The 15,468-nt window shown below is 47.3% G+C and overlaps 1 protein-coding gene across 1 annotated transcript in view; it reads left to right on the top strand.

Annotated features, from left to right (window-relative positions):
* The first annotated feature begins 7,043 nt into the window (after window positions 1-7,043).
* The window catches only part of ZER1 (zyg-11 related cell cycle regulator), a 33,149-nt gene continuing 24,724 nt past the window's right edge, over window positions 7,044-15,468 (top strand). The window contains exons 1-4 of the mRNA XM_066580364.1: window positions 7,044-7,173; window positions 10,141-10,400; window positions 10,473-10,623; window positions 12,174-12,613. Coding sequence (XP_066436461.1) covers window positions 10,243-10,400; window positions 10,473-10,623; window positions 12,174-12,613 — 749 coding nt within the window. The 5' untranslated portion in view covers window positions 7,044-7,173; window positions 10,141-10,242. The remainder of the gene's footprint in view (window positions 7,174-10,140; window positions 10,401-10,472; window positions 10,624-12,173; window positions 12,614-15,468) is intronic.

The following is a 15,468-nucleotide window of genomic DNA, read 5'->3' as shown; positions in this document are numbered from 1 at the left end:
AGGTGTGATACAGGTGGACATGGAGGCTCTAGTACCCTGTTGTACCACCTCTAGCGTGGATACAAGATGTGATACAGGTGGACATGGAGGCTCTAGTACCCTGTTGGGCCGTCTCTAGCTTGGATACAAGATGTGATACGGGCGGGCATGGAGGCTCCAGTACCCTGTTGTACCACCTCTAGCGTGGATACAAGATGTGATATAGGTGGACATGGAGGCTCTAGTACCCTGGGCCACCTCTATCTTGGATACAAGATGTAATACAGGTGAACATGGAGGCTCTAGAACCCTGTTGGGCCACCTCTAGCTTAGAAATGAGATGTGATATGCGCTGGCATGAAGGCTATAGAACCCTATTGGGGCGCCTTTACCTTGGATAGAACATGTGATACAGTCAGGCATGGAGGCATACAGGTTCTGTATGGTATCCTATGGCATATCGCTCCACATTTTCTGCAACTGTGCCTCTAGATCATGCAAACGCGTAGGCTGTCAAAGGTGGCTTTCCAGATGGTCCCATACATGTTTTATTGGTGATCGGCCAGGCCACAGAAGTGTGACAATGCTGTAGGAACATTCCTGTGACCCCGTTGTGTGTGTAGCCAAGCATTATCCTGCTGGAAAAAGCCTCTTGGTGCAGCGTCTGAGGAGAAGGCCCACAGCCGAGGAGACAGCGCAGTAGAGAAAGACCTTGTCACGGGGCTCTACCATCTCCTCCCACTAGGGGTAGCTCGGGACCCGACCACATTACTGCTGGGGGAGATCACAGGGATAGTAACTGGGGGTTACTTGTAGTCCATTTGTTACTCGTGACACCACCATACCTTCTTCAGGGATGGATCTTGTAGATGAATAAAATAGTCCAACACCAGAAGAGTATATTTTGGGACAAAACCAGGAGCGGTCGTTCTTGTCCATTTACCTAAACATTTGAATAAACTCAATAACAACTTGCGGAACAGTTTCAGAAATCACAGCTTACAAGGATGATATCTTGGTGGAGCTCATGGGGTATTTGTACAATCCACAGTCCAAGTTATCTGCAGGTTTCTACACTCCCGGTACTCACTTTCTCTCTCCACCGGCAAGCATTCACGCTCTCTTCTCTTCCTGCTATGAAGTGATTTTCTTCCTCACAACACTCAGCAGAAGTACCGAGGATACCTGGGTTGAACAGGCCCAGTCTGAACATCAGGAAGTCGCTCGGCCTCCTCCATTCTCCACTCATGGACCGATCTGACCACCTTAGCTCTCTCTCTTCTCTTCTCACCCTTTTTTCTTTTCTCTCATTCAGCAAACACATATATACAACACCATTACGTGACCACAAACAATACATTTTCCAGACAGGACAGAACATACCAGACATTAACTCTTTCAGTCCTGCAAACATCCAATACACATAAATCAAATGCACTCCACAAACAAGATACTGATAAGACATTGACACGAGTTAGACATGGAACATTCTGGAGGGGCCCCACTAACTCTGGGCCACTAACATTGGAAGCCACCATGAGAGACAACACATGTGTCTGCAGGACGTCCTGAACATATTGTTGAGCTGCAATTGTCCCTTGTACAACTAACGGGGGGTGACCGACTGTTATATGGGATGCCCCCCAGATCATCACACCAGTGTGGCAGGATTGAGGTGCTACCCTAGGACTGCACGTATGGCCCAGATCACTACCTCTCCTCCTCCAGGAGCTTTACATAGATGACTTATAAATAAAAACAGATGAAGCACTGTGGAAAAGGGTGAAAGGGAATGGTCACAGCTTTATTTACAACACCCACATTTTTTAACACCAAAACCCTTAAATGAAAATAAACAAACAATGCCCTGAAGGGGAAAGAAGTAACAGGTTAATAGTACTTTCTTTCTTGCTGTGAAACAGCATGCATATTGGGATAACGACCACTGTCAGGGCAGGAAACAACCGCCAGCTGTGACAATAATCAAAGTCAGGCATCCATCTCCCAGAAACCTGTATTGGATGAAGAAACAAAGCAAACTGCGGAAAAATGGCAAACATAGCATAATGGAGGCGACGGGGTGCTGTGAGACTAAATGTGTTTCAGCCAAGCACCTGGAAATGGTTCCGACAGACACAGGGGTGTAATGATGGCACCACCTGTCTCTGGATAGCGGACAACGAAACAGTTAGAGCTGCTGGTGCTTGTCGGACAATTAGACGCTCCTCTCTACTGCTGGTCTGTTGGGGGTCCTGAGCCCAGTCACCTTGTGTGCCCTCACACATCCACTGGTCCCAACACCTTCTAACAGTCTGGTCAGACACTCCTCTCTACTGGTGGTCTGTAGGGGGCGTCCTGAGCCCGGTCACCTTGTGCGCCCTCACACACCCACTGGTCCCAACACCTTCTAACAGTCTGGTCAGATACTCCTCTCTCCTGGTGGTCTGTAGGGGGTGTCCTGAGCCCGGTCACCTTGTGTGCCCTCACACACCCACTGGTCCCAACACCTTCTAACAGTCTGGTCAGATACTCCTCTCTCCTGGTGGTCTGTAGGGGGTGTCCTGAGCCCAGTCACCTTGTGTGCCCTCACACATCCACTGGTCCCAACACCTTCTAACAGTCTGGTCAGATACTTCTCTCTCCTGGTGGTCTGTAGGGGGCTTCCTGAGCCCGGTCACCTTGTGTGCCCTCACACATCCACTGGTCCCAACACCTTCTAACAGTCTGGTCAGATACTCCTCTCTCCTGGTGGTCTGTAGGGGGTGTCCTGAGCCCAGTCACCTTGTGTGCCCTCACACATCCACTGGTCCCAGCACCCCCTAACAGTCTGGTCAGACACTCCTCTCTACTGGTGGTCTGTAGGGGGTGTCCTGAGCCCGGTCACCTTGTGTGCCCTCACACACCCACTGGTCCCAACACCCCCTAACAGTCTGGTTAGTGGGGACAATCCATCGCTACGACCATCCGGTTTCTCACATCCCAATAATGCGCCCCTCTCAGACTCTGGTAGCGGGGTGAAATCTCTTCTCTGCATCGTAGGGGCGTGTCTAGTGGCCAACAACCTCTACACAAGCAGAAGAAGAGGTCACTGCACACAAGGAGCCTCCGAGAGCCACTTATAGGCCAAGGGTCAGTTTATACAATTCTCGTTTAGCGTTTCACATAAAAATGTAAAATTCTGAATGAGAAATGAACAATTCCTGTTGAACGAGTCAACGATGAATCTAACTGTTAATGTCACCAGCTCATTCGCTCATGCAAACGAGAATCGTACAGTGTAAAACGAGCATTAGTTTCTGAGAACTCTCCTCAGATCAATATCGATCTTTAGTTCTCCTTGTCCTTCTTTCTGGACTACCCGGAGTTTCAAAACTTCCTTGTATAGAGCTGTTAGGCCCAATGTCCACAGGCAAATTTGAAGTGCGGCACCCACGCGGATGATCCGCAATTCAAGCCTTCTATATGGAAACAGCTTAATTAAAGCATGCGGATTTGTTTTGCGGACCAGAAAACAAATCGCAGCATGCTCCATTTTGCTGCGGTTCTTGCACGGACGGCTTCCATTGAAGTTAATGGAAGCCGTCTGATCCGGGGCATGTTCGCAATTGAATTGCAGATGGGCCACGGATTCTGCGGGAAAGCAGGAGATTTAAAAAAAAAAAAAAAAAATCTCTACTGCGCATGTACGTTGGGGCACTGGCCTGGACTCCCGCACACATCCGCCGTGAAGACCCAGACAGGTAAGAATTGTCCTTGGTTGCGGGCAGGGTTAGATTCCGCTGTGGGTTCCCGTATGCGGACTTCAACCAACCCGTGGACATGAGGCATTTGGAAAACATTGAGTTCACTCCCCCTTTTTTAAAAAAAAATTTTTTAAATGTTCTTCTTCTCCCACTTTCTACTCTCCTTTGGGACTCCGCTATGTTGCAAATGGTTTAATTTCCTTAAGGACGCTGGCCTTTTTTTTTTTCATTTTAGTGAGTTCTTATACAGGAGGCATATATTTCTGATCATACGTAAGTGAACTTATATATACATTGTCTGCTTTGTAATAAAGCCAGAAGAGCATCATTGTCTGAGATCATGTGTCAGTGATTTATGTACACAGCTTCTCATATAATTCGGACCAGGCAATAAAACATGCTAAGAAATCTCTGATGATTTCCCTAACAGTCCTCATGAATACATCAAACTACATGAAAGAAGCAGACAGACAGCTGATGGACACTAGATACTACACCAAATTGGATCAAGACCTGAGTCAAAAATATGTGAGGGAATTGAGAAGGGTCGTCAGAAGCCTGTCTGTGGCCTCCACAAAACTTTTGGACTTGATACCAGAGAACAGCCAGGGCTGGAGCATTCAACATGCTTTCAAAACTACACAAAGCCGGTAACCCAAGGAGGCCAATTATCTCAGGTGTGGGAACCCTCACTGAAGGAATCCCAGGATGGGTAGAAGGGGTCCTCAAATCACTGGTGAGGAATACAACCAGCTACTTGCAGGACACCACGGATCTACTGAACAAACTGTCAACCATAGGTTCCCTCCCTGATGGTGCCATCCTGGCCACCATGGATGTGGAATCCTTGTATTCTAACATCCCACACGAAGATGGACTGACCGCCTGCCAGGCACACCTTGATGCCAATGGGGTTGCCTCTGAATCAGTGTTACAACTCACAAGACTCATCCTTACACACAATTATTCCTTCTTTGGCAAAGAGATATTCCTGCAACTCACCGGAACCACCATGAGCAGTAAAATGGCACCGCAATATGCCAACCTTTTCATGGCAAAACTGGAGAATTACTTTCGGGCCTCCTGCCCCAGTAAACCATTGGCCTATTTCCGCTACATTGATGACGTCATAATCACCTGGACTAATACTGAACAAGAACTAATAAAATTCCATGAGAGATTCACTGCATTCCACCCCCCTATAAACCTGACATTAAGCTACTCAGATACAAAAATCAACTTTTTGAACACTACCATAAAAATTTCAAACAACTCAATATAGACATCCCCATACGGAAACAGATTGATCAGCCCACATACCTCAGGCATGTTCCACCTGATAGGGGTCAATCAATATTTTTAATAACCTAACATAAGAAAGATAAGGAAACAGTGTAATAAATGTGACATTAGTTATTTGGTTATATAATGTTATGTATTATGGAAATGAAAAATATGTAGAACATTCCGGAAGTTGCTAATAGAATTTGGATATAGAATCATATGTAAAAAGGTATATTCAAGCGTTTATTTGAATATTGATTATAGAATACTAAATGTATGATTAATTAGATTTTATTCAAATATCTTACTGAATCCCAACTTCTTAACAAAGTACTGACCCCAAGTAGGTGGCTGAACCAGTTTTGTTTATGTGTAAACTAGACCTTTAAGATTACATTCTGATTAAGTAGGTACTCAGCCAGGAGTCAACCTTTATTATCACATGTAACTGTTTTATGTCTACTTCAAACAGCTTTGTTGATACCTTTTGTTTAGAAGGCTTTTGATTTACAGCCATGTTGTAATCTGTTGGAATGTGGACTTTGTCACCAAAAGTAGATTGAAACTTGGTATCAGGTAACATATGGAAACGCCTTCTTTTCATCTTGCATATAAACTAGCAATATTCAACAATAAACAGAACTCATGCTGATTTACTAGACAGTCTGTGTGTAGTGGATTAATTATGGTTCTCAACTATGAGTACTCAATATAATATTTCCTCTTAATTTGGAACAGGCAACATTCGCATTTCGGTCTGCGTTCCAGACCCCCCACACACCCTAAATGCATCAAACAGTCCATGGTCTACAGCCAGGCCATGAGATACAACCGGATCTGCTCAACCCCACAGACAGAGAGGAACATTTACACAATCTCAAAAAGACATTTTTAAATCAGGGCGACCATCCCACCCTAATAGAGGACCAAATCACCAGAGCCACCAGGATACCCAGGAATCACCGGAGCCACCAGGATACCCAGGAATCACCGGAGCCACCAGGATACCCAGGAATCACCGGAGCCACCAGGATACCCAGGAATCACCGGATCCACCAGGATACCCAGGAATCACCGGAGCCACCAGGATACCCAGGAATCACCGGAGCCACCAGGATACCCAGGAATCACCGGATCCACCAGGATACCCAGGAATCACCGGAGCCACCAGGATACCCAGGAATCACCGGATCCACCAGGATACCCAGGAATCACCGGAGCCACCAGGATACCCAGGAATCACCGGAGCCACCATGATCCCCAGGAATCACCGGATCCACCAGGATACCCAGGAATCACCGGAGCCACCAGGATACCCAGGAATTAACTACTCCGATACACAGAAAAGGAAGGAAACAGTCGTGTACCTCTAGTAGTGACCTACAATCCACAGCTAGAGGTACTAAAAAATGAGGCATAATAAAAGTTTAAAAAAAAGCCTTTTTCCATATTTATAATAGAAAAAAACATATTTCGTATTGCAGTGTCTATAAAGGCATGATCTTTTACAGACGGTGGTTCATTATACGGTACATTAAATTGTAGCGTGAAAAAATACAACCCCCAGACGGCGGCGCTGTAGGAAATTACAACAGTTATGATTTTTTTAAATGATGGGAGGAGAAACCCGAAGATAAAAAAAAAACTAAATAATGCGTTTAATTAGATTAGGGCATGTCCGGCCACACTGCTAGAATGGGAAACCCTACGGTTGTGTGAAGCGCTCCCCCTTTATATGTGTGCTGTAGCCTATATACATCTCTATGGGAGTCTGGGGACAGCCAGTGCTGAAGGGGCCCATAGTGAAGTGGGGGCCCCACATTGGACCCTTTATGTGAGTGACTTCCACTGTAGGCTCAGAGTGCTGCTCTTCAGCCATATCTTCTCATATATAGGTAGTTACTATATAGCTCTATAGGTGGCTTCTATAGGCGGAACTCAAGTGCGGCGTCCCAGTTTCTGACGGAATGAGTGAAGTGACACAAGCGGTCCGGTTGCTATGGGGGCAGGCGGAAGTGACGTCAGAATTTGTTGACAGCGGAGCTTGGAGGATGCCCTGCGAGGAGGAGGAGGCTCGGCGGTGAGGACGGAGCGGAGCTGCATACCGGGTGTCCGGCGGTCGGTGCTGAGGCGGACGGGAAGCTGCGGGCACCTGGCTGGTGATTAGGTGAGAAGGTGTCCTCCGTGTCCAGACGTGTCCGCAGCACGGCCGCGGCGACAACCAGTGTGGCCACCAGTGCGGCTCCGCAGAAGTTGTCACCCGGCTTTCCCGGCCTCCTGAATGGTACATCTACCTAGAAGCGCCTCCTGCATTCTTACATGAAGTGGGAAAGCTGGGTGACAACCAATATGGCCATCAGCCCAGGTCCTGCACAGGTTGTCACCCAGCTTTTTCAGACCCCTGAAAGGAATTGCAGCAGTGCATCTGCCGTTCTCATACTGTAGAAGTAGGTGGATGCGTCATGCAGGAGTCCGGGAAAGCTGGGTGACATCCAATATGGTCATCACTGCTGGCTGTAGAGGCGATCACCCAGCTTCTCCAGACTACTGAATGGCAGAACTTGGTGACAGTGGGAGATGCATCACTTTATAGAGTGGTGGCTGTGTCATGCAGGAGTCTAGGAAAGCTGGGTGACATTCAATATGGTCATCACTGCTGCACATAGAGGCGATCACCCAGCTTCTCCAGAGTGCTGAATGGCAGATCTTGGTGATAGTGGGGGATGCATCACTTTATAGACGGGTGGCTGTGTTATTCAGGAGTCTGAGAAAGCTGTATGCCCACCATTTCAACTTCAGAGGTTGTCATCCCACTTTCCCAAACCCCTGACAGGTAGATGTGCAGCAGTGCATTCCCCGGTCTCCTATGACTAGGTGGGTTTGTCTTTCAGAAGTCTGTTAACGTTGGGTGACAACCAAAATGGCTACTAATACAGATCCTGCAGAGATTGCCACCCAGCTTTTCCAGACTCCTGAATGGCAAATCTCCCTATAGCTGCTTTGGTGCATCCCCCACTATCACATCACTTTATAAACAGCTGTATGTGCTATTCAAGAGTCTGAGCAAGCCGGGTGACAACCAATGTGACAATGTGTTCACCCTCAGAGGTTGTGACCTAACTTTCCCAGACTCCCGAAGGTAAATCTGCCTAGATTAGCAGTGCATCCCCTATTCTCATATCTTTGTAGGTGGATTTGGCATTCAGGAGTCTGGTAAAGCTGAGTGACAAACTACAGGAAATGCATTGACAGCCAGATTGGTTGTCTCCCAGCTTTCCCAGATTCTGAATGGCAAGCCCACCTACTTCTATACAGATATGAGAATGGGGGCTGCAGATCTAGGCAGATAAACCATTCAGCTGTCTGGGAAAGCTGGGTAACAACCCCCAGGGTGAAACGATTGGCGTATTGGTTGTGACCTAGCGCAGGCAGCTCAGCTTTCGCTGGTCGTTAATGTCACCTCTCCGGCGCCGTCGTCTTCTGCCGCGGTCCGTTTATTGGATCATCAGTTAGGACTCAACTCCCTAATTAACCGTCTCTTCACTTCTGATAGTACCTCTGTTTGCTGACATGAATGAAGGCTTCATTAGCAGTCGCTTCTGAAATATTTCCCGTAGTGAAGAGGCGATCGTGTTGTAGCACCGACTCAGAAAGTAATAGCGTCGGAGCGCCCGGACAGCAGCGCCATCGTGAGCCCACCATTGTAATGCTGATATCAGAGTCCCTGCATCGCTGGAGCTTGCAATCTAGTTGTGGATCCCCTGTATCACTGATCCTTGGTGGGGCACTACAGGTTGCAGCATGCCCCGCGCCCCCGGTGTTCTGGCTACTTACACTCCTACCGCGGGGTGCGAATGTTTTACGACGGCACGTGGGTCTGCCATCTGCGCCTGAAGACTGTCTGTAGATCGGACATGGAAGCTGCGGTGAAATCCATGCGCAAATTATGGGGCCGAAAAACCAAAATAAGTGAAATTTGTTGTGTTCTTGTAAATAATAAATGATAGAAACGTTCATAAAAACGCTTTTCCTTAGTTATGATGATAAAAAAAAAGTGTTATCGCCGCGTCCGTAAAACCCCGATCCATAAAAATAACGCCGTACTGATCTCCCTCGATGAACGCTGTCCGAAAGCAAAATCCGCAGCGCAAGACCTGTGCCTCGCCGGACGCCCTGACTGCAGGGAAACGGGTAATGAAAAGGTTGTCCGGGCTCCGAATGGTACGAATCCCCCCGCGCAAATGTATCAACGGGAAGGGAGAAAAGTCATGGCGGGCAGAAGACGGCGGCAGAAGTTTGTTTTTTTTCAAAAATATATATATTTTTTAAAGTAGTACCAGAAAAACCTTATAATAAACAAATCTGGTATCCTAATTGTACCGACCCTCAGAATAAAGTCATGTCATCCTTGCTGCGGTGTGTGCGCCCTAAAAACGAGCCCCCCCAAAATATGCAGAATTGCGGTTTTTCTCCATTTGACTCCACATTGAACTGCTTTCTAGTTTCTCAGTATATTACACAGTAGATCACAGAGAACCCCTGAAAATACGACTCGTCCCGCAAAAACGCAACCAGCTCCGCGATGGAAGAAGAGGGGCTTATTCACACAAACGAGATTATCGCGACGCGTAGAACCTGCATGAATGTATTTATACACAGGACCGATTTTTTTTTATTTATTTTTTCCTTGCAGCTGATTTAAAAAAAAATCACAGCTTGTTCTATTTTTTTGGCGCGGCTGCTGGAGGAATCGTCGTTGTTTCTTATGGAACCTGGGAAAAGATGGAATGGCACTCGCAGTTTTCCCCCTTGAAGTCTATGAAACACTTGAGCGAAAATTGCAATTTCACAGAAGCAATAAATAAAAAAAAAAAGCGCATCACCCTGTAAATTGCACATTGGCGAGCGCGATGTCGGACTGAGTTTCCCGGCCCGATATCGCGCTCGAGCGCGTATGATGTAGCGTAAGAATTAATAATGGTAATAATCTTTATTTGTATAGCGCCAACTTATTCCGCAGCGCTTTAAGATTTGGCGCCGTCCTTAAGCGTTAGTAGCGTTTCCCCGGTCAGGGGTGTTGAGCCTGAAGACGTCGCAGCGCTAATCGCTTGTTATGACTTTTTTCTACCTACAGAGCTGTGCCTCGATGTTCCAGAACAGTTAACCTTGGAGGCGGGCATCCGTCGCCCCGGTGCCCATTCCATCCAGCAAGTTTTTCTTTCCAGCAACCGCCAAGATGGCCACAGACAGCCCGGAATCTCTTATGACCATCTGCACTGACTTCTGCCTGCGCAACCTGAAGGGGACGCTGTGCTACCTCTTAGACAATGAAATCCTCCGTCTCCATCCAGATATCTTCCTGCCCAGCGAAATCTGCGACCGACTAGTGAACGAGTAAGTGCCAGTCCTTACCGCGACAAATCATACCGTTCGCCTCTTTGTGACGGAGACCTTTTGTTTTACCAGGTACATCGAGCTGGTGAACGCGGACAGCGGCTTCGAGCCCCACGAGAGCTTCTTCACCTTGTTCTCCGAGCCGCAGAGCACACGGCTCACCCGCCTGCACCTAAGGGAGGACATTGTCCAGGACCAAGATCTAGAAGCAATCGCCAAACAAGTGAGCAGAACTGTATCCGTCTTTTGCGCGTCTTGGAAATCAGCAGGCGATTAAAGGGCAACCTTATCTGCAGGCTGTTTGCAGTTACATCACTGCCTTGATTCAGAGACGGAAACCACTTCCAGCAGACTGCAATCTGATCCGGCAGCAAACAGATAGGTTTACCGTGCGCTCAGGAGGGAACCATCCGATCCGGCGGAATCAGTGCGCCGGCTATTGTGTGACTCGCCGGCTATTGTGTGACTCGCAGTGGTTTCTGCTTGTAGCTTTGCATATTAATGCTGTCGTCATTGAGAGCTGTAACTTTAGGTTAGTGAGGCTGCGGGCGCCAGGATTCTGTTCCCGCGCTCACTCGGCCTTGCGGTATGCCGCATCAACTTCAATGTAGGGTGACTGGGGATGGTTACCTCTTCCCTGCAAGGGGCACCCCTGTTAGGATCAGGGGGGGCGCAGCAGTCAGACCCTCAAAATACTATCAAGGGGAAAACCTTTTAAAGGGTATTAGTCATCAGAAAATGACCTGTCCTGTAAATCAACTTTTTACATTAATCCCTTCACTCCCCCCGGCGTAAATTTGAGTCGTGCAACAGCCGTGATCAGCGTGAGTGCTGATCGTAGCTGTTAACACTTTAAATGCTGCTGTCAATACTGCTAGCGACATTTAAATACCCCAATCGATGTTCAGGGGTCCCAAATTCCTCCCTTCCTTTCCCCCACAAAATGAGATTGCAAGGGGCCATGACTGATGCCATGTTCTGACAGACTGTCTGTCAGAACATAGTGTAATGCAATACCATGGTATTGCATTATATTGTATGGGTGACTGCAAGTTCAAAACGCTGCAGCATTTCAGAACGAATGCTCCTTGAAGTGTGGACTTAGAATTATGCTCTAAGTCAAAGAGACGGCCGGCCGACCTCTCCCACCGCAGCGTGAAGACGACAGCTCTCTCCTCTTTTGTGTATAGGGAAGATGCAGGCGGGGAGAAGGCTGTGGCCAGCCTTATTGGCTGTCTCCCCCGCTGCCCCCCCTCCCCCGAGCCTGCTCGACAAGAATGCAGTTACTCGAGAAGAGCAAGGCTCGTTCATCTCTAATTTTTTCTGTTTTGGTAGATCCATCAAACGGATCCTTCAGAGAAGTGGAAAATCTGCTTTTCTTTTATTTCTGTTTCACTTCCATTTCTCATCACTTTAAACTGATGTTTTTTTGTGCTGCTTAGCCTGTTTGTCTCTTCCTATAATCTGCAATGACTCGCACAATAAATGGAACGCGCTATTTATTCCGCACGGCAAATGCTATAAAAAAAAACAAAAACAAAACAAGCCCTCATAATGCTGTCAATGGAGAAATAAAAAAGTTATGGGAAAGTGGAGAGGAAAATCCACCCCAAAATAATTGTGTCCTTGGGTCCAAAAGAGGCTGTGTCATTAATGGGTTAAAAGAATATTTCAAGAGCAGGCGTTTATGGCTTGTCCTATGTAATATGTGTTAGATGGCTGCACACAGGACACCCCTGTATATCACCTTCTCACTATTCTTCCTCCCCCCAGGACCTGGTTGAACTCTACCTTACAAACTGTGAGAGGCTGACGGCCAAGAGTCTACAGACGTTGGCCAACTTCAAGTCCACCTTAGTGTCACTGAGTCTCTTCGGCTGCAGCAACATCTTCTTCGAGGAGGAGCACGTGGGTCGCTATGATGACACCGACTGTCTGGTGAACCCCACCCGGCAGATCCTGTCCCGGGACTTCACCTTCCAAGGGTTCCAACATCTGCGCTTTTTAAATCTTGGCTGCATCACTAAAGGCGTGGACGTGGAGATGATGCTGCGCCCCCTGGCTTGTCTAAAAGCTCTAAACCTATCAGGGATCCAGATGAATGACATCAGCTTTCTGACTCAGTGGAAGGACACGTTGGTGTCTCTAGTCTTGTACAACATGGACCTATCTGACGATCATATCCGAGTCCTTGTACAGCTGCAGAAACTCAGGTAGGTTTGCAGGTTGGATCCAGAGATTAAATGTCATTAGTCCAGTAACAAATAATAATCTGCCCTTGTTTCCATCTGGAAGCAGCGCTATCCGTAGTCTAAGTCTGTTATTGCAGCTCTGCCCGTTCGCAGGAAGTATTCGCCTGGCAATTACTGATTTTCATTGTTGTCCTATCAAGGGGTTTCTGCTTTTGGTGCTATGTGAGGGTATGAGAGGAGTTGCTGTATGACTTACCCTACGGGAAGAGACTGGGAGGCAGCACTATCTGTGCCCAGATTATTTACAGAGCAGGTAGCATAGATGAAGAGCGGGAGATGAGACTGCAACAAAAGGATTGCATGCAAAATATTAGCATTTAATTATCAGTGGTTGCAGATGTAAGTTATTACATGAGCAAATTACGGTCATAAGAAAAGTAATAAAAATCACAAAAAATTAAAAGGGCGAAACCTATATTTTCAGCCCTCTCTCTCCTTTACTATATGACTGTTCTACCTGGTCTCAAAATGTTGGCAATATAATAAATACATCTTCCTTTGATAACTACATCACTTACAGGGAGAGGGAGGCAGTACTATCTGTGCTTACATCATTTGCAGAGAGGGAGGCAGTAATATCTGGGCCTACATCATTTACAGAGACAGGGAGAAAGTACTATTTGTGCTTACATCATTTACAGGAAGATGGAGGCAGTACTATTTGTGCTTACATCATTTACATGGAAGAGGGAGGCAGTACTATCTGTGCTTACATGATTTACAGGGAGAGGGAGGCAGTACTATCTGTGCTTGCATCATTTACAGGGAGAGGGAGGCAGTACTATCTGTGCTTGCATCATTTACAGGGAGAGGGAGGCAGTACTATCTGTGCTTGCATCATTTACAGAGAGAGGGAGGCAGTACTATCTGTCCTTGCATCATTTACAGGGAGAGTGAGGCAGTACTATCTGTGCTTGTGTCATTTACAGAGAGAGGGAGGTAGTACTATCTTTGCTTGTATCATTTACAGGGAGAGGGAGGCAGTACTATCTGTGCTTGCATCATTTACAGGGAGAGGGAGGCAGTACTATCTGTGCTTGCATCATTTACAGGGAGAGGGAGGCAGTACAATCTGTGCTTGCATCATTTACAGGGAGAGGGAGGCAGTACTATCTGCTTGCATCATTTACAGAGAGAGGGAGGCAGTACTATCTGTGCTTACAACATTTAAAGAGAGAGGGAGGCAGTACTATCTGTGCTTGCATCATTTGCAGGGAGGAAATACTATCCTTACATAATTAATAGTGAGAAGTAGGCCATACTATCTGTGCTTACATTATTTGGGTTGGGCTCATACAGCCGCATGCGTAATCTGCTTGCCGAGACGTGCAGCAGATTCCAGCTATGAGCCTGGCCATGACGGCTGCGTAATGTACTGCGTATGACCGCGTACTCACGCAGGCGGGCATGTGCAGTATTTTGTTTTTCAATATTTCCCGCACCATCGCTTAGCGATGATGCGAGTACCCGGGCATATCCGGGACCATAGAGAACAATGGGCTCTATGTCGCTGATTTCACGGTAGAATAGAACCTGCTGCCTTCAATTTTCCACGTGCGGATTACTCAATTCCGCCCCCCTGCTACAGATCCTGTCCTCAGGTCCTGTTTATTTCCTGTCTACACGACTACATTGCTCTCCACTGCTGCTGGTACTAGTAGTGCACCTGACAAGTGTCTTGTTCCACACCAAGTAAGTCATCAATATTCCAGCTCTGCTCCCTCACTTGACCAGGACCTGCCGGCCAGCTTCCCTGCTCCCTTGCTTCTCCTGCAGCACTCATAGCAGAACTCCACTAGTAATGTGTAATACTTTACACTATGTCCGGCTCCAGGGCTGATGGACCCAGCCAGAGCCATGCATTTTGCTTGTGCTCACTGTAGTACCAAATTCCCATACGGACAGTCGGAGTCGTTGGGCCTCAACTGTTTTCCGTCGAGTTGGCCGGGAGATGAGCTATCTGAAGGCACTCCTGCTGCTATCTGCTTTATGGGCACTCTCCCTCTCTCGAGCAGTGACTTACCAAAGCGTCTACCACCATCGTGGACAGGCTGGATTGCTCCGTCCATCAACCGCTTCCAAGCATGTCTGACAATGATGAATTTGCCAAGCATGACCCTTCACGTGGTAAGTCTCAGAAATGGGCTACGCCTCCTCACTCAAGGCATCCTTCCAGCTTTCCAGCATCAGCATCCTAGTTTTACAGGGGTGCGTTCGAAGCTCTCGTCTAGAGACAAAAGTCGCTCTGAAGGTGAACTTACTGAGTCTCGTTCGGACTCCGACCTGGATGAGGAACAGACCTCTACGCTCTCCTCTGTAGTCCATAGCCTGATGGTGGCGGTAGAAGAAACCCTTCAAGTGAAGGATCAGCCCCGAACTGCATCAGCGGAAGCTCTCTCTTATAGGCGTTCCCCAAAAGTCTTCCCTTCCCATCCGGAATTCAAGACGTTTTAGCCCGGGAATGGAATCTCCCCAAGAAACACTTTACCAAGATTAACCATTTAGACTTCAAGTATCCCTTTCCAGAGGATTTGGTCAAGAAGTGGTTTTCTTCACCAGTAGTGGATTCCCCAATTTCCCCTCTGTCCAGATATTATTTTTCTTATGCTTCGTCTGGCTAAGGCTTCCTTTGAGGCTATTTGCTCTGTGCTCCGGTCTGTGTTCGTCTTTACTTGGGTAAGTAGGGTCACTACTGAATGGGCTAAGCATATACTTAATTAGGGCATTCTTTCTGGCTCTCCTCAGGACAAATTAGCCAACATTGCCCAGCAGATTGGCCAAGTGAAAAAGTTTCTCTGCGAAATCTCTTTAGATGC

The sequence above is a fragment of the Eleutherodactylus coqui genome, chromosome 10 (genome assembly GCF_035609145.1).
Source record: "Eleutherodactylus coqui strain aEleCoq1 chromosome 10, aEleCoq1.hap1, whole genome shotgun sequence".
Lineage (NCBI taxonomy): Eukaryota > Metazoa > Chordata > Amphibia > Anura > Eleutherodactylidae > Eleutherodactylus > Eleutherodactylus coqui.
The sequence above is the reverse complement of the archived record's forward strand: the minus strand, read 5'-3'. Positions and strand labels throughout refer to the sequence as shown.